Source organism: Mus caroli, unplaced genomic scaffold (assembly GCF_978045245.1).
Source record: "Mus caroli unplaced genomic scaffold, Mus_caroli_1 scaffold_11, whole genome shotgun sequence".
Classification (NCBI taxonomy): Eukaryota; Metazoa; Chordata; class Mammalia; order Rodentia; family Muridae; genus Mus; species Mus caroli.
The window spans coordinates 17876638-17895684 of NW_028227266.1; the positions used below are offsets into that span (position 1 = coordinate 17876638).

Genomic DNA, 19047 nt, shown 5'->3' on the forward strand with positions numbered 1-19047 from the left:
GCACAGCCTGAGGGCAGCCCACAGCATCAGGGAACTGCTGTACGCCTCCCTGCCGGCCAAGCTCCCACAGATGCACTTACCTTCGGGATCACACTTTTGCTTTGAGCGGCTTTTCTCTCCGATCTGGAAGGAAGCGCAAGGTTGTCGGCCATTTCATCAGCTTTAAATACACCAGCAGCAGCCTTGCGTTCACTCTCTCCCCCTAAGCCACCCCGTGCACGTTGATGACTGTCAGGACGAGGAGGTCTAAGGGACCCTCTACCAACATGTGCAGCAGAAGCCGAATATCCTGGTCTGCACTCCCACCAGAAGCTAAGGCTGCTGTGACAGTTCACTAACCCATCTCTCACCCCACTTCCTGGAACTGTCTAACACCATCACCTGCTCTGTACGGGAACGGTGAGCGACTCCAGTTTTTTACGTGTCGTTTTTCGTCTCTTCTCCTCCTAAACAAAGGAACAGAACCTCTCTTGGTTTGGACAGCACTTTAGGGTTAAGAACTTACCCAGGAAGGAAGGTGGTTAAGGTCAGGTAATGAGGCCCAAATTATGCCAATGTCCAAATCCCATGACAAGTCTGCCCTAACCCCACTTCTCAGAAGCCTAGAACCGTGAGTTAGAAGTCAGCCTGAGATACTTGGTGAGAACCTACTCAAATTATATATATATATAAAAAAAAGCTGGGCAGTGGTGGCACACACCTTTATCCCAGCACTTGAGAGAGCAGAGGCAGAGGCAGAGAATCCGAGTTTGAGGTCAGCCTGGCTTAGAGAGTGAGTTCCAGGACAGAGAAACCATGTCTCTAAAAACAAACAGAAAAAGACCAAGCAAGCAGCCCCAGCATGGGCACATCAGGAGCCAAGGCACTGAAGGATGTAAACAAGGCTTAACAAAGTCCCAACAGAGGCCCTGGTCCAAAAGCTGTACCTTTTTTGTTTTAGTTTTGAAAACAGGGTTTCTCTGGGCTGCTGTCTCGAACTCAGAGATTGGCCTACCTCTGCCTCCCGAATACTAGGATTAAAGACATGCACCACAACTGCCAGCTAAAATAAGCCATTTTTGTGGAAAGGAGGATATCAGAGCCCAGTCTCTCCTTATGCCATGCACAGCTACATGAGGCCACAACAACATGGGCGTGGTCTGGGAGCCAGAAGCAGCCTCTCTAGTAGCTAACTGTGGGGTTCTCCTAAACAAGGACCTCTTAAAATCACGAAGTTCAAAAGAATACATGACTCACTGGAGGTGCTTGCCAGAGGCACCTCTGAGCAAGGTGACAGAATCAGTTCAGTGCTAACTGAAAAGAGAAGTCAGGTTGCTACTTTGAGAGCCTCAAATCAAGAGATCTGCCTGCCTCTTGCCCTTTGGATGTGGGATTGCAGCTGCTTTCACCCAACTTTTCCCCTTTGCAATGCTGGGTGATGGAATCCAGAGCCTTGCACAGGGTAGATGACCAGAGTGGCCTCACCAGCAATGATCCATGGAGATCTGTTGTCCCCAGACACCCGTTATTTCAAGCAGCAGGAAATAAATATGGGCTCAAGCTTCAAACAGAGGCTACACACAGGCAGTGGTTTTAAATGAATTCCCACAAACAAGCGAAGGAGAGACTGAGTTTCTTGCCCTCTGCAGCTTCCAGTCAGTTTTAGGTAAAAGCACTAAAGACATTAGGCGAGGCAGGTATGGTGGCTCAGGTCACATCCCAGTGAGGGACGCAGGTAAACCTGGACTATGGAGAAAACTTCAAAAAACCAACAGCGAAGAACAACAACACTGAGTTAGGACCAATGTTGGGGCTCAGTAGCAGAGGACTTGGCTCTCATCCCCATACTTAAAGACGAATGATATAAGCGGCTGAACAGACAGGTGAAGCCCGCGGTGCCCGGGCTTAAGCTAAAGCCTCAGCGCTTGCTCGCCACCTCCAGAATCCCTACAGAAGAACAACAGCAAGAAACACGCCAGAGAAGCGACAATCGAGCTGGAAAACCACAGGACATCTTCCACAAATTACAGCCCACGCTGAGTAGACCTTCTACATTATTTGTACCAAATCTGAAACAAATACAATCACGAGCCAGAACACTGCTGTTCTTTCACAGGAGCCAAGGTTCAAGTCCCAGCACCCACAGCCAGTTCCAGGTCACCTAACACTGTCTTCTGTGGGCACTGCGCAAATGTGGCATACAGACGTACACGCAGGCAAGACACTCATACACAGCCAATCTTTTCCTTAAGAAAGAGTTAAGGAAGAGAAGGAAGGGGCAGAGCACTTACCCTTTCATCCTCGTCTCTGTCCTCGGGAGTCTCTGGAGCTACCTGCTCTGGCTCTGCTTCCTTGGGTCTCCGTTTGGCAGCTCTACAAACAAGTAACACACCAAATGTTAGCTCTGAAAACCAGCTCCCCATTCTGAAGGACACAGGCAGCTGAGGCAGCCTAAGATGCCTTACAAGCGTAAGGACCGGCTTTGATCATCAGCATCCAAAGCCGGCACAAGAGGCACACGGCCGGCATCCCAGTGCTGGAGAGGGAGAGACGGGAGGATCCACAGGATTTACTGGCCAGCTAACAAGCATATCCATGAGCTTCAGGTTCAGTGAGAGACCCTGTGTCAACCTTGTGACTACACACAAACACACACAAGCAAGCACCGCCATATATGGTAGTTCACACTTGCAGCCCTAACACTTAGAAGGCTAAAAGGAGAATCATGAGTTCCAGGTTAGCCTGGGCAACACATGGGACTTCTTGGTAGCATTAGTTTCTCAGTAGTAACAAAGGAGAAAAACAAAACAAACATAAACCAAGAGGCTGGGGAGACGGCTCAACAGCTGAGTACCTGCTGTTCTTCTAGAGGACCCAAGTTCAGTTCCCACTAGCCTACGACTCCAGCTCCAAGAAATCCAACAACTGCTTGGGGCCTCTGAGAGCACTTCATGCATTCAACCAATTCTAGCATGTATATATAAATAAAATGTTTAATTCTTTAAAACCAGGGATCTGAAGAATGGCACGTATGAGGCCATGATGCCCATACACATAAACTTTTAAGGTCACAGTGGTGCACACCTGTAATCTCAGCCCAGGGAAAGTAGAGGCAGCGAGTGGATCAGGGACTCAAGGTCACCATGGGCTCCATAAGACAGTTCAACACTTTCACCCCTAAACCAAAAATCATAAAGGCTCTGAAGGCAGAAACCCTTCTGAAAGGTCTGCAGGTGTCCCAGCGAACCCTCACAGGGTCCCCAGCTAGGGCCCCAGACGCCCTGCCCTGGTCTCCCTGTCTACTCAGACCCTCCCTAGCAGAGCCTTTCGGAGTTAACAGTTAGCAAGGTGCAAGCACTTTTGACACTTACGGATCTCTGGGCTGGCTCCTGGATCTGGAACTTCTTTTATCCTGACAGCAAACAATGGAGAGAAAACAACGTTACTTCAGAGGCCAAGCAGAGTGAATGCAAGAAGAGCACAGGTTCAACATCTTGGTTCTGAACACAAGACAGATTCTCTCCTGAGCCAAAACGGGGAAACCAGAGGCTTCAAGATCAACAGGCACTACAGAACTTTCTAGTCATGGTGGTCATGCTAGTAGGCTAGTGGGAACCTAGCACTTGGGGGAGGATGAAGTCTGAGACCTTGCCTTAAAATACAAAGACAAGCCGGGCAGCGGTGTCACACGCCTTTAATCCCAGAACTTGGGAAGCAGAAGCAGGCAGATTTCTGAGTTTGAGGCCAGCCTGGTCTACAGAGTGAGTTCCAGGACAGCCAGGGCTACACAGAAACCCTGTCTCGAAAAACCAAAAAAAAAACAAAGACAAAACCACAGCTGAGCACAGTGACACCCACCTTTAATTATCACTTGGGAGGGAGAGGCAGGTGTTGCTCTGAATTTGAAGCCAGCCAGGACTACAGTGAGACACTGTCTCAAAACCAAACAGTGGGGCTGGAGAGATGGCTCAGTGGTTAAGAGCACTGACTGCTCTTCCAGAGGTCCTGAGTTCAATTCCCAGCAACCACATGGTGGCTCACAACCACTTGTAATGAGATCTGATGCCCTCTTCTGGGGTGTCTGAAGACAGCTACAGTGTACTCATATTAAATAAATAATAAATAAATCTTTTTAAAACAAACAAACAAACAAACAGTGGACTCAGTGGACAGAGCGGACAGTGTGAGGTCTTGGGGGAGGTGGCACAGACCTGCGATCCCAGCACTGGGGATGGAGCGAGAGGCAGGAAAGCCAGGAAGGAGGGCAAGGGGATTACACAGTTGTGTTCCAAACAGACACTAGCCAGCCAGTGTAGCATTTCTGAGCTTGTTAATGAGGAGTCCTTTACTGATACCCATCTGGTATGAGCGGATCTATACATATCAACAACTTGAGTATTACTCTCATATCAAGGCAGCTATGAGGCATGGTGGGATAGCTGACAAGCTTTAGGCCATCCACGTCCCAGAGTGAGAACTTATCCCAAACCAAGAGCTAGCCAACAAGAGGACTCAGCACCTGCAAACCAGCCTGGCCATTGCAGGGATCCCTATGGTGGACAAGAACCAGTTCCCACAAGCTGTCCTCTTGATGTCCACACATAGCCACACCCACACCCACTCATGAAAAAACAGGATACAGACAAAAACTCCCTGCTTTCAGGCAAGCATCGACAGTGATCCACTGGCATCCGGGCAAAGAGGGAGACACACAGAAATATTCCCACACCTGAGGCGACTATGAGAGCTTCTGCTGCATTCTTAGACAAGCAGTGAGAACACTCACAAGCTGGCTCGCCTGGGCTCAAGCTCCACTCTATAAATCTCAATGGGGAGGAAACCAGGTAGCTATTTCAGGCTTCTCCTAAGGTAGACACCTGAGACATGAGTCTGTGGCCTCACTCACTGCCCTAGAGATCCACAGAGCGAGCACTGTGCCCTATCAGAGGCCTTGGCACCGAAGGCAATCAGTCTTCCATGTCTCTCAAGAGTCAACCGACCGTAGATGCAAGAGGCTCAGAAACCTGTCCTCAGCCCACACAGACTGTCCTTTTCTATTCCCTAAACAGGACCATACCAGCAAAGCAAACAGCACAGACAGCGTGCTAGGTAACACACATGCACTAGAGGGGTTACAGAGGACATGAGCACCCAGGCAAACATTGGGTTGTTCAATCTCCACGTATTTTACTGAGAATCCTTGCACCGACGTCTAACTGTGTGCTCTTGCTTCGCAGGAAGGACTATGGTTGTTCTGAAACAGTTTTTAACTCAGGCTGGCCGGAATCCTCGTGTTTAGGATCATGCTCCTGCCTCTACCCTACTGCTGGGATTACAGGTGTGTTCCATTAGCCAGGCCTGTTTAGGATATGAAGATGCTCAGCTGAGTAAGCAGAGAAAGATGGAGAGTCAAGAACTGAACTTAGGACTTAAAAGGAGCAGGCAGGCTTGCTGAATTGACAGGCTCAGATGTGCAGTGACAACCAACCAACACCCAAAGGAGACCAGGGAAACCTGCCTGAAACCTAAAGGAGTACTGAGGAGCGGGTGCTGCGCCCAGACCCTGCCCAGCACTATCTCTGCAATCCAGTGGAGTTGCAGCACAGCCCACTTAGATAGTAAGGACTTTGCCTTTTTTTCATCCTCGTCCTCGTCCAAGTGAGTTTCCGGTCTTGCTTCTCTGTCTGGATCCTCCTTTGATTTCCGCCTCAATGATCTGCCAAATAAAAAAGCAAAATAAATAATAAAAAAAAAATCTCACACATGGACACTGATCAATGCTCTGGGCAACATCCAAGCAGTCAAATGCGGGTTTAAATGTGTCCTCTCAGTTTGAGACCAGGTCACCCTTCCTACCCGCCACCTGTTTATCCTTCATGATTTTATGCATCTTGCAGAACTGGGGCTCAAGCCCACAGCATCATGAACCGATGACAAGCACTCAGCTGGGACCCACCAGACGTCTGAACAGGGGAAAGATTTTACCACGGAAGCCTGACGATCTGAGTTCCATCCCCAAAACGCACAATGGGAGGAGTGAAGTGAAACCTGGGAGCTCTCCCCTTACCTCTGCAGGCAAGGTGGAGCACGGGTATACACTCTCAGATCAACACACTGGCCTGCGCCCGTGCACACCCCGAGTCTATCAACCACACCACTCAGCTCTTCAAATGAACGATAATCAGAGACGCCAAAGGTTAGGACAAACCACCAGCAGGCCTTCACTGGTGGTCCTGGAGGCAGACGGGACTGTCGTGATGAAATGAGTGGCGAGGCCAGCATCAGCAAGCACAGAAGGCTGGCCTCCATCCCACAGGAGCCCGACTGTCTTACTCTTCTGCATCCTACCCTGCACCCTGCACATCTGTGGATCAGGCACCAGGCTGTCCTCTGCACTTGGGCCTTCAATATTTGCACGAGTCAAGTGAGTGTTAACAGAAGCTTTAAAAACAACAACAAAAACAAAAACCAAAAACAACAAAAAACCCGAAAACCATCACCACCACCACCACCACCACCTCAGGCTGGACTAGCTCAGAAACAGACTGGAATTCAGACTGCCCAGCACCTACATAAGCACTGGCTGGGCAGGCCCTGTGCCTCCAGTGCTTAGGTGTGAGGCTAGCCCTAGTGTGACCTCCAGAGACAATTGGGACTCCCGTCTGAATGCATAGATGCATGCCAGTAAGAAATCCCCTGTCAGGCTCTGGATTTGAGACACCCACATGTTAAAGACATGCCACGAGGACCATCTCTATCTGGATGTGATAGGACAGGCCTGAAATTCTTGTATTCTTGATCCTGAGGCAGAGATCAAGTCTGAATTACATCGGAGATCCTATCTATTAAAAACCTCCAAATAAGCCAGGTCGTGGTGCACAGCATTATCCCTAGCACTTGGGAGGCAGAAGCAGGCAAATCTCTGCTCAAAGTTCAAAGCCAGTCTGATCTACAGAGTGAGTTCCAGGGCAGCCAGGACTACATAGAGAAGCCCTGTCTCGAAAACAAAAAATATATACAAACAAAATATATACAAACACCAGAATCAAACTTAGTATTGAAGGCCAGCACTAGTTGCTTGTGCCCTTCTATGGACATAAGGATGTGCTCATGTGGACTAAGTGGTGGACAATTAAGTTATCCCACTGTCAGCCAGAATCAGCTGCCAGGTGCAAGCCTCAATGGCGAGCTCAGTGGCTGCTAAGCTTTCACACTGTCAGCCAGGACAGTTGGAGCACAAGCTCACTTAAACAGCCACTAATAATGTGATGGATGGCAACGTGACTGCTGAGGCAGGGTCTGAGTAAGGAGAAGGTCACAGGCTAGAAATGATGTCAGCCGTTTCTAAGGTAGGCAGACTACCTTTTGTTGTTGAAGCAGGGTGTCTCTAGTCCTGGCTGTCCTGAAACCTGGTTGACTCAGAACTCAGAGATACACCTGTGTCCTGAGTGCTAGAATTAAAGGTGTGTACCACAATGCTCTTATTTCTTAATGGTTTCTCATTTCTTTTTGAAACAGTGGCTCACTCCAGCTCGGGCTGGCCTTGAACTCATGAGAACCTTCCTGTCTTAGCCTCCAACACGAGGTGAGGTTCCAGATGTGTCCCACCATGGCTAGCTTGGTTGGACTTTAGTTATCTGTATGTACGAGTATAGACACATATGGAGGTCAGAAGACAACCTTCATGCAGGTTCCAGGGTTGAGCTCAACTGTCAGACTTGTGAACAAGCACCTTTACCCAGTGAGCCACCTCACTGGGTGAGGTCCTGGGGTCTGTTCTTCAGCTATTCGTATTTTATGTATATGGGTGTTCTGCCAGCATGTTATCTGTATACATGTGCCGGAAGAGTAACTCCCTGGGATCTGGAGTTACAGGCAGTAGTTGGCTTCCACATGCCAGGAACAAAACCCAGCATCTTTTACAAAAGCAGCTAGAGTTCTCAACTGCCGAGCCATCTCTCCAGCCCACCTTCGTCTAGGTTTTCTCAGTGGAACTTCTCAGACTACAAAATACACTAGTGCTCAGTCCCAGGCCCTTGTTCACAGCAGCAACACTGCAAGCAAGCACCACTGTAGGGCACAGAGGCATGACAGCTGCACTTACAGCTCTCTGGTGTGACGTCGAAGACTCTTGTTGTCATCTTCCTAGGAGAGGAAGTAAGAGTTAATAAAAAGCCAGTCTGGTCTACATATTGAGTTTGACGTCAGCCACATATACATACATACTGAGACCCTGGCACCACCACTAAGAAAAGTCAATTCCCCAATTTGTCCTGAATTAACAGACCGGCAGTTAACCCTACTAGGTTCTAGTTATTAAGATTGGTAAGTGAATGCTATCATCAGGACACCTGTTTGGGGTGGCTCTTCCTCTGATTCTGCGGGAGCCACACCCAGTCTCTAGGAGGTTGCCTTTGTCACCTCACACATAAGCCTGCATTAAAGCATCCTCGTTACATCCCAACTCTGCTTCCTTACAACTTTAAAAAGCCCAGCGGGGCTTCCACAGGCCTTAACCCAGCACTCAGGAGGCCAGGCGACAACTACTGAGCTAGTTCTGGGACAGCCAAGTTGTTTCCTACACAAAAGAAACCCTGCCTCAGGGGAAAATAAGTAAGTAAATAATAAAACAACTGTCTTCTGGTGGAGTCAGCAGACAGCAAAGGCATCCTTAGGAGACAAACCCTGGGGCAGGGGAGGTGCTGCAGTTCACACACACAAAAGTAAAGAGTTTTAAAGGGCTAGGGAAATATCTTGGCAAGCACAAAGGCCCACCATACACATTTAATGACCCAAGTTAGAGTTCCCTGAACAGAAAAGGACAAATCTAGGGCCAGCGAGATGCTCTGTGGCTGAAGGCACTTGCTGTCTAGACTGATGACCTGGTTTTCTGGGCTCCATGATAAAAAAGAACACCTAAAAGCTGTTTTTCATATCCACATGTATGGACCCTAACAGACACAATAAATGTAATTTTTTAGGTGCCTTTTGAGTTAAGTCTCACGTAGCCCAGGCTGATCTTGAACTTGCTATGTAGAAAAGGATGACCTCCGGCTGCAAGACGGCTCAGAGGGTAAGAGCACTGATTGCTCTTCCGAAGGTCCTGAGTTCAAATCCCAGCAACCACATGGTGGCTCACAACCACCTGTAATGAGATCTGACGCCTTCTTCTGGCATGTCTGAAGACAGCTACAGTGTACTTTTTGGGTGTTTTTTTGGGGTTTTTTTTTTTTTTTTTTTTTTTTTTTTTTTTGGTTTTTGGAGACAGGGTTTCTCTGCTTAGCCTTGGCTGTTCTGGAACTCACCGTATAGACCAGGCTGCCCTCAAACTCAGAAATCCGCCTGCCTCTGCCTCCCAAGTGATGGGATTAAAGGTGTGTGTCATCACCGCCCAGTATAGCTACAGTGTACTTATGTATAATAAGAAATCTTTGGGACGGAGCGAGCAGGGACTGAGCCAGTGGAGTTGACCTGAGCGATTGTGGCTGACCAGAGCAAGCAAGTCCTAAAATTCAATTCCCAACAACCAACCACATGAAGGCTCACAACCAGCTGCTCAGCTACAGTGTGCCCATATACATAAAAACAAATCAGAAAGAAAGAAAGAAAGAAAGAAAGAAAGAAAGAAAGAAAGAAAGAAAGAAAGAAAGAAAGAAAGAAAGGAAGGAAAAGGATGGCCTCTCTTTCCCAAGTACAGACTAAGTGGCCTGGAAATTTGTTGTTGTTCCTGGCGAGGATAAAACCCAAGGCTGCATATCCATGCCAGGCAAGTGCTCCACCAACGGAGCTACACGGTTATCAAAAAGCATCTGTGCAGCTCAGGGCCTTCACCTTCATTTCCCCCCAGGGTGGCTTGAAGGAAAGAGCTGACCTCATCCCAGCCAAGGAGGCAATGCTAGGTAGGGAGGGTTGTTTCTGGTGAGGATACTGGGGGTGGAACGGGAGCTTCAAGCAACCCTCTGCCACTGAGCCAGAGCACAGCCCCGAAGGCAACTTTGTGTGTGGATGTTGCTACGGAACCTCTAACCTCTAAGCACCACCTCTCCGCTCACAAAGGAGCCCTCCTTGGAGGCTTTCGGTCTCAGCTTCCTAAGTCAGGTGTCACGCACCCCTCTTCTGCTCTCCCCACCTCCACCAGAGATGTGCTCAAGGAAAGAAGCAAGGGGCGGGGGCTTTACCTGTTCACACGGCTCTTCCGGACCCAGCTGGGTTCCCGGTGTTACCTCTTCCAGTTTCTCCACAGCCGCTCCAGCACCACTGTCAGGTAAAGTAGAATATTACCTAGGCAGGACCCAAGCAGCTCGAGCCCCAGAAGCAGCTTCATGAACCCAACTTCCTACACCAACAGAAGTTGCCACGCCCGAACTCTAACAGCCAAATGATCTCTTGCCAACCCAGGCCTCATGACACCAGGAGACCTCATCTCCTTTTGTGATGAGGAAGGAATTGAAAGATTAATAATTTGGCCCTAAGCCAGGCAGTGGTGGCACATGCCTTCAATCCCAGCACTTGGGAGGCAGAGGCAGGTAGATTTCTGAGTTCCAGGCCAGTCTGGTCTACAGAGTGAGTTCTAGGACAGCCAGAGCTACACAGAGAAACCCTGTCTTGAAAAAAACAAAAACAACAAAACAAAAGACAAAAACGCAAAACAAAACAAAAATAATAATTTGCCCCAAGTTCAGCCCCATGAACAGGTTTATCGTTAGTACAGGGTTCTACGCAGAAGGCAATTTCTGCAAGTGAGACAAGTCAGAGAGGAGACGACACGGACCCTTACCTCTCTGTGTCTGCAACTCTGCGCTTCTTATCCTGGGCAGAGGGAGGAAGAGGAGACAATGTTGGTTCGAAAAGCAGACCAACAACAAACAGAAATTAAACAAGTTGGGAGAGCCAGGCGTGCTAGCCCAGACCTGCCACTCGGTATTCAAGACGCTGAGGCAGGAGGACCACCATAAGATCGTGCCCACCCTGAGCTACAGCTTCAGGGCAGCCTGGATTACACAGGGACAGGGTGTGTGGAGAGATGGCTCAGTCACTAGAGAGTGTATGTTGCTCTTCTAGAGCGGCAGACTTCAGTTCCCAGTACCCATCTCACATGGCTCATGACTCCTCTAACTCTGGCTTCTTGTGCACCTGCACACATGTGCACAAACCCACACACAAAACCCAAAATATACATAGAAATCCCAACCAGCTGGTGATGGTGGCCCACACTTGTCATCCTAGTACTTGGGAGATGAAGCCAGGAAGATCAAGAGTTCAAGCCCAGGCTCAACTACATGCCGAGTTCAAACCCAGCCTGGGCTACATAATACCGTCAATATATTTGTATATATCCAACACTGGGGCCCAAAATGAGTTCAATGGTACAGTGCTTGAATGAGGCCCTAGGTTTGATCCCAACATTGGAAAAAATAAACTAAGTAGAACTGCCTCCTAATGCTGTCAGATCAATCTACAGCGTCAGCTGTCCCAGCACTCAGCCTGCTGGGCTACTGTTTTCAAACCCACCAGGGTCCACCACCATGCAGCACACTCCATCAACAGGTTGCCCCTCCCCCTCGTCTAGCCACGTACTCTGAAACACCCCTACTACAAGGAGACCGCGTTCAAATAGACCACCTTTGCTCACTCTGCTAGCAAATAAATCAAAGTGTCGAGAGTCGACAGGGCTGGCCCACCTGGTCTTTTTCCTCTGCAACAGACTCGGCCGAGTTTCTCTCCTCAGGTTCTTCCTTGGGTTTCCGCTTAGTGGGGCTGTCACACAGTGAGAAGACCGTTAGTTCCGGATTCCCCCCGGCTGTCTGGTGGTCCTCAATGACTTCCCTTCTCTCACAAAAGAAGCTCTTAAACGTCCGGGTATCTTCCCTGCCAGGAGGGGCCATCTACCCAGGACTGAAGGGCTTTAGTAATGACTTGTTTTATTTAGTGTATACGTGCATGTGCTGTGAGAGACCAGGAGAGTTAGGCCCCCTAGAGCTGGGGTTACAGGCAGTTGTGAGCACAGTGCTCAGACCCATATATTTGTTTTTAAACAAAAAAGTTTAGATTTAATTTCCTGTCCATGAGTGCTTTGCCTGTATGTAAGTGTGACTATGCACCACATTGTACAGTGCCTGTGGAAGTCAGAGGGTGTCGGGTCCCCTCGAACTGGAGGTACCAGTGGCTGTGAGGCACCATGGGTGCTGGGCCCTGAACCCAGGTCCTCCTCTGCAAGAGGAGCAGGTGTTGTTACGAACTGAGCCACCTGGAACTGAGTGAAGCTGCCCTTTTTCCCCCTGAGACAGGGTTTCTCTGTAGCCCTGGCTGTCCTGGAATTCTTGTAGACTAGGTTAGTCTTGAGCTCCAGAGATCCACCTGCCTCTGCCTCTGCCTCTTAAGTGCTGGGACAGGTTCTTGTGCTTGCAAAGTAAGCAAACACTTTGCCTACTAGGTCATCTCCCCGTTTCCAGCTCTAAGGGTTTGTGGATGCTTTGTTTTGCATGTGTATCTATGAACTGTGTGCCTGGTGCCTGCACAGGTCAGAAGAGGACATCAGACCCCTGAGTTACAGGTGGTTGTGAACCACCATGTAGGTTCTGGGAATTAAAACCAGGTCTTCTTTAAAAGAGCTACCCAGCTTCATACTTTGAGGCTGACTCAAAGAACAGTTATCTCTGTCACAAATCTGTTCTCTTTGTAAGAAGCTATTGCTGTCTAGATCCACTTCTTTGAGACTTACAAAGTGGCAGGCAAGGCTCTAATGTTTCAGAGAAACATTGTGTCCTGGAGAGCTGGCTCAGTGATGAAGGGCGCCCAGTGCTCTCAAAGACCCAAGTTCCACCTAGGCCATGGCTGGCCGGATGGGTGATCACATTGCACAAATGCATACACATGCCATATACACACTATGTATGTATGGATGTATGTATGTATGCATGCATGCATGCATGCATAGGAACAAATGTGTGCAGCTGGAGAGACGGCTTGGTGCTTAAGAGCACTTCCTCCTCTGGCAGAGAACCTGGGCTCAGGGCCCAGCATTGGTAACTCCAGTTCCAGGGGATCCAATACTCTTGACTTCCACAGGCACTGTACAATGTGGTGCACACACACATGCAAGCAAAACACCCATATGCACAAGATTAAATCTTTTTTAAAAAAACAAAAAACAAAAACAAAAAAACCCACAATATATGTTTTGCCTTAAGTTTATGCTGCTATGGAGTTAGCTGGTATAACTTTATGGAGCAAGGTTCCATTACAAAAGTAGTTCATAAAGGCGGGAAAGCAGCATCGTGTCTGATTTTTCTACTACCCAGTGGCCAGTATGAGGGTTCTTTGTTTTGTTCAAGCTTCGTGTGCATAGGTGTTTCGCCTGCGTGTGTGTCTGTGCACCATATGCATGCAGTGCGGAAGGAAGGACGCTGCAAGAGGGCAGCAGATCGCCAGGACTAGAGTTACAGATGGTCGTTAACTACCATGTTCTGGGAGAGAATCAAACCTGGGTCCTCTTCAAGTGCAGCCAGTGCTCTTAACTGCTGAGACATCTCTCTGAATCAGCATAAGGGTTCTTGGACTGTATTCTATAGCTTTGTATATGTATGCTTTAAGTTATCTCACAAGGTGAAAAAGAAACAAAAACCTACAAAATGAATGTCTTTCGAGGCTGTCATGTGGTTCAGTGGGAAATCCTCTGCCTAGAATCCCCCAGGGAGAGGGTAGGGGCATGGCCCAGTGGGAAAGCCCCTGCCCTAAAACCCCTGATGAGGGGGTAGGGTATGGCTCAGTGATAGAGGCCCTAACATAAACCAGACCCTGGGTTCTAGCCTCAGTACTAAAAGAAAGGCAAGAAATACAACACTTATGAGTTATGGAAGGCAGGGACATCCACTTGGACTCATTCTCTCCCTAAGGTTATTAGGCCCCAAGAACACTAGCCGGCCACTCGTTACTACTCACCCCTTTGTGAAGTGAGCCGTGATGGTGGTCTGCCTGGTGGTTCTCCTTGTAGCCACAGAACTAGATGAAGTTTCAACTGCTTAAAAACAAGAGAAGGTGACATGGCATACTTCAAGAACAAGTGACTGCAGGTGGCAGGCACTGCAAGAATGCACATTTCTTGGCTCTCAGCTGGACTACAAACTGCATAGCAGTTTACATGGGTCAGCAGGCAGCCCCTTAGAACTGCCATTGCTTAGTATCCAGCAACAGTAGCATACAGCCCAGAACCCAAGAATAGTTTACAGTGACCACCTACCATGTCTATACCATTATAAACTCAAAACCCTAAACTGAAACCTCATGTAGGGACCATCTTTGGGAGTCCAAGCTAGGTAGAAGTGCACAGAAGCTAAGCCAGAGGCCAGTACAGCTCTGTGGCAGAGCACCTGTACACCCGTGCTCCATCTCCAGCACCAGAGCTCCTCCCTCCCCTGAAAAAGACAGTCAGGGCTCGGCTTGGCAGATAGATGTGCCCTTCCCTAGCACACCCAGGTCCTGGGTTATACCACTAGCATTCCAGAGGCAGGGGCAGACAGACACACAGCTGAGTGTCAGCATGGGCTTAGTGTTCTTGAGGCCTTAGGCTTCCTTCTCAGCACCAGAAACAACTAGAATACATGTGGTACGTGCCATGGTTCAAGTGGCCTGACTCTTCAAATGAACCACAGCCTCCAAGATGCAAACAAGTCAATTGAGACCTGTGAGACAGCATAGGCCTATCACACCAGCACTCAGGGGGCTGAAGCAGGACAGACTTCTAAGGCCAGGCTGACCTATACTGACAGGTACCGTCTTAAAAACAACCAGAAAACCCAAGACAACCAACAAACCACTATGTCACGTGTCCTTACAAAGGGTGTCACTGTCCGACTTGCTTCTCCTGGGTCCCCGAGGCGTGGACCTGGATCTTGGGGATCTGTTTGAGTCTGCCATTTCTGCTCTCCAGGTTGGCCGGCTCCCGTTGGCGGGACAACCGTTGGCTTTTTGAGTGAGAGAGAGTGTTCCGTTCTCCAAGGACAAATCCTTATTTAAGAGGGACTTGACTTTAGCCAGGTAGCCTTCCTACAACAGGAAAGGATATCTTAGTAGGAAGACATCACAGTAGGACACACAGGGGCCTCTGCCTCTGGTCACAAGCAGGTAGCTTTCTGGAAACTGGGAAAAAGAACAGACTTACCTCAGACAATTCCTCTTTATGTAATTTGGTTTCCAAGTCACACAACTGGCTCTTTATTTCTGTTTGCAGGAATTCATGCAGTAAGTTTAATTTCTCCTTCACACACTCCTGTAGGAAGAACAGAGCTGAGGAACCCCAAACTTCCAAGCTAGCAATTAACAAACTAATGCATAACTAAGCCCCAGCAGCTGGGGCCAAAGGCAGCTCTGGCTCTGCTAAAAACTAAATACAGACCAGGCACGCATGGTGTAGGATGCCCGAGATCTCAACAACCAGGAAACTTAGACAAGAAGGGCTGCTGTAAATTTAAAGCCAGTCTGAACTATCTACTAAGTTCCAGGTCAGCCCAACTATGGATCAAAATCCTGCCTCAAAACAAAACCCAACAACAACAAAAACCCAACCAACCCCAGAGGCCTCGGGCGACAGCTCAGACACTCAGACACGTGCTGTGTAAGTGTGAAGCCGAGGGCTCAGACGCCCAGGTCTAGCATAAAAGCTTGGCAGACAGAGTAGCCAGCCTACAATCTCAGCATTTGGGATCTCAGCATAGGATTCCCAGACCAAGATGATGCTTTAGACTAGCTGAACCCATGAGTTTCAGACTCAGTGGTCTCTACCTCAGTAAATAAAGTGCACAGTGACCCAATGCCAACCGCTAGCCTCTGTACCCACCTAATTACACATAGCTACTCACACACACATACATATAGCTACTCACACACACACACACACACATACATATAGCTACTCACACACACACACACACATACATATAGCTACTCACACACACACACACATAGCTACTCACACACACAGCTACTCACACACACACATAGCTACTCACACACACACATAGCTACTCACACACAACACACGCACACACACACACATAGCTACTCACACACACATATAGCTACTCACATACACATGAACACACGCAAAAGCACACAAAACACACACAGGAAGAGCAGTTACCTTTTCTGTTAAGCCATCTCTTTCCAAGTCTTTGAGCCTGGGTAAAGGAAATAAATAAGCAACTTTATTTACCTCTGAAAATCAATCTAAAACAAAAAACTGGGGGGGGGGGGGGGTATGGCATTAGCCTCCTGCTGAGGCAGGAGGATCACTCAAGCCTGTAACTTTGCAGCCAACTTGGGTAACACAGTGAGAATTGTATCCTCAAAAAGAAAAGGGAAAGAAAAAGGGGAAAGAGGAATGAACATGTTTGAGTGTTGGGGCAACACAGCCCCCTCTTCTGCCCCTGCACCTGGTGTCTAGCATCAACTTTTTTGGCTGTTGTATAGAGGTGAGTCTCACAGCTGGGTGGCGGTGAACATCTTCATCTACTCCTCCTGCCTCCACCTCCCAATGCTAATACTACAATCATGCCCCACCACACCTGAATTTCTAGTACGTTCTGCTACGCCTTCCTACGATGTCCTTAGTAACCCGAGCGAGTGCACACATCTCTACCAGAAAGGGGCAAGGTCAGCCCAGGAGCTATATTAGATAGCTCCTCACACCGACAGACTGGCACACAGATTATGGCCTGGATTACATAGTGAGACCATCCCTCAAACAAAAGGGCTGGAGATAGGGCTCAGCCAGAAGAGTGCTTGCAGAGCACGCATGAGGCACTGGGTTCCAGCCCTAGCTCTTCATAAATTGGGTATTGTGGTACTTCCTATAATTCTAGGACTCAGCATGAAGGGGTTGGTTCAAAAATTCAGAGTCATCCTTGGTTGTACTGTGAGTTTGAGGCTAGCTTGGAGTACAGGAGACCCTGTTTCCAAGCAGAGGGAAAATATACAAGAAAAGACATGAGGAGCTGTCAGTCAGGGTCCATCTCTAACCTGGATGACCTACAGCTGTCTTCCCTAACTGGGTCAGCTCCTAAAAGGCCTGCCACAGCATGCATGATGTTAGCATGAGTCATGGCTGCATTGTAGGACCCAGCCAGCTGATGGCTCCTCAAGGCCATGTATGGCTGGCAGCCCTCTCCTGCAGAACTGAATAAATGGGAAAGGAGGCCCAGGCCATCGGGCTTGCCCACAGCCACACACTGAAGAGCTGGAGGTGAACTGGCAAGCTGAGAACGCAGCTCAGGAGTAAGAGTGCAGCGGCCCGGCAGGCATGTGGAGGCCCGGGATTCCATGCATGGCACTGCACAGGGAGGGACAATACTGTAGGCCAGGATCACAAAACTCAGCCTCCAGAATGTGTACCTAAGCAGAGCCGCACAGCATTCTACTGGGCTTGTCTGCAAAGAACTGGTCCCGACTGCTGAAGACTCTCTTACCTCTCTGGTCAGGGGAGAAAGACTAGAAGGAAAAGACACAGAAGAGGCCACCTGTTACTCAGCCTGGGAGCCTGAGGGCAGTAGAGGGTGAACAGGTCTAACCAGCTAGGTGGGTGTCTGTCAGAGAAGCACTACAAGGGCCTGGCCTGTGCATCTCTGCCCCATCTCGGTAGCTTCCAAGTCTGGCTTCTCAGGTTTCAGTAACTAGAAGGCAGATCCAGCCTTCCCGGCAGCTGCAGGACCAGGGTCACCATGGTTACTGTAATTACTGTTACTGGCAGGTCCTGCCTCCTCCTTCAAGTACCACTCCTGTACTGGGGTGCCCACTGCATACATTCTAGACCCCTGAGAGAGGAAGTAGGCAACAAGCTGGGTAACTAGACTCAAATTAGCAGATAGGGACCTGCCTACCTGCCTGACAGTCAGCCCCAGGTCTTTGCTTAGGAAAGATGCTCTATACCCGGCAGCTGGACCGTGGCTAGCTACAGTAGAGCAGGGACTTAGCTCCTGGCAGCTGGGGCCTTGAGAATGCTTGCCGGGGATGCACATTTTGGGTTCCATCCCCAGCACCCAGTAACCCAGGTGTGGTAACGCACACCTGTGAGCCCAGCTCTTGGGAGTTGGGGCGGGGGGAGATACAAGAGTACAGGGCCGCCTAGACTACATAATGAGCTTCCGATTAGTCTGGCTTCACGTAAATAACTAAAATAAGGTTGATTGTTTTAGCTCAGGCTAGAGTGTGGCAGAGCACACTGCCGAACACACACAACACCCCGAGTTCTATCCCAGCACCCAGATGAAAACTCTTCCAGGAGCTCAGGCCAGCCCGGCGACAGTCATCCCCACAGTAAGTAGCCCTACAGTTCTTAGCCAAAGGCAAGACTCAAAGAAAGGCAGCTGCAGAAGTGGACCTTTGTGGCCAGAGGCATAAACACAGCTGCTACAGCAGCCCATGTGACTGTCTTGTCCCTTTTATGCCCCACCTGAGCTCAGATGAAATCAGAAACTCCTATGTGTTGGGCAAGAGGCCCACTACTGAGTCACACTCCCAAACCCAGTTATGTGCCCTTAAAATCGTGGTGGGACACAGCTACTGTGATCACCGCTCAGCAGTCTCTAGATCCTGAGATTCCTCCAAGACAGACTCAGTCAGGTGTGGTGGTACAGGCCTGGATCCAAACACTCGGAATGGGGAGTTCACGGGCTAGCCGGGGCTACAAAAAGCAAACAAAGTGAATGACAAAGTCCAGTTCTCCCGTGGAGAACTGGAAACATCCTTAGCCCCATGCGGACCTTACAGGCTATGATTCATTTGCAACTACTCCCAACAAGCTAGTCATCTAAGGAAGATAAACTACATAAACCTTGAAAAGGCAGGCAAACATAGCCAGGTGCAGCAGCACTGCACTGGAATGCCAACACTCAAAGAGGTAGAGGCAGGAGGATGACAAGTTCCAGACCAGCCTGGATTGTATAGCTCCATCCTATCTCAAGATAATGTAGGGTTCCCGAGAAAGCGGACAGTGTTGAGGTAAAGGCACCTCCCACCAAGCCTGACCAAAGTGCAACCAAGGGGGTGGGAAGGACCTCCTACTGCAGCCCCGCC

The 19047-nt window shown here is 49.1% G+C and overlaps 1 protein-coding gene across 2 annotated transcripts in view; it reads right to left on the bottom strand.

The window, feature by feature from the left end:
- Dnmt1 (DNA methyltransferase 1) overlaps window positions 1-19047 on the bottom strand; it is a 46313-nt gene that overhangs the window by 19823 nt on the left and 7443 nt on the right. The window contains exons 2-14 of one of the 2 annotated variants that reach the window (XM_085844455.1): window positions 16118-16154; window positions 15140-15247; window positions 14814-15024; window positions 13921-13996; window positions 11661-11736; window positions 10757-10788; window positions 10158-10236; window positions 8084-8124; window positions 5611-5695; window positions 3351-3391; window positions 2271-2352; window positions 382-446; window positions 81-123 (exon numbers count right to left, since the gene is read on the bottom strand). In XM_085844455.1, coding sequence (XP_085700581.1) covers window positions 81-123; window positions 382-446; window positions 2271-2352; window positions 3351-3391; window positions 5611-5695; window positions 8084-8124; window positions 10158-10236; window positions 10757-10788; window positions 11661-11736; window positions 13921-13996; window positions 14814-15024; window positions 15140-15247; window positions 16118-16154 — 976 coding nt within the window. Of the gene's footprint in view, window positions 1-80; window positions 124-381; window positions 447-2270; window positions 2353-3350; window positions 3392-5610; window positions 5696-8083; window positions 8125-10157; window positions 10237-10756; window positions 10789-11660; window positions 11737-13920; window positions 14000-14813; window positions 15025-15139; window positions 15248-16117; window positions 16155-19047 lie in introns of both variants that reach the window. The other variant, XM_085844456.1, reaches the window with a different exon arrangement.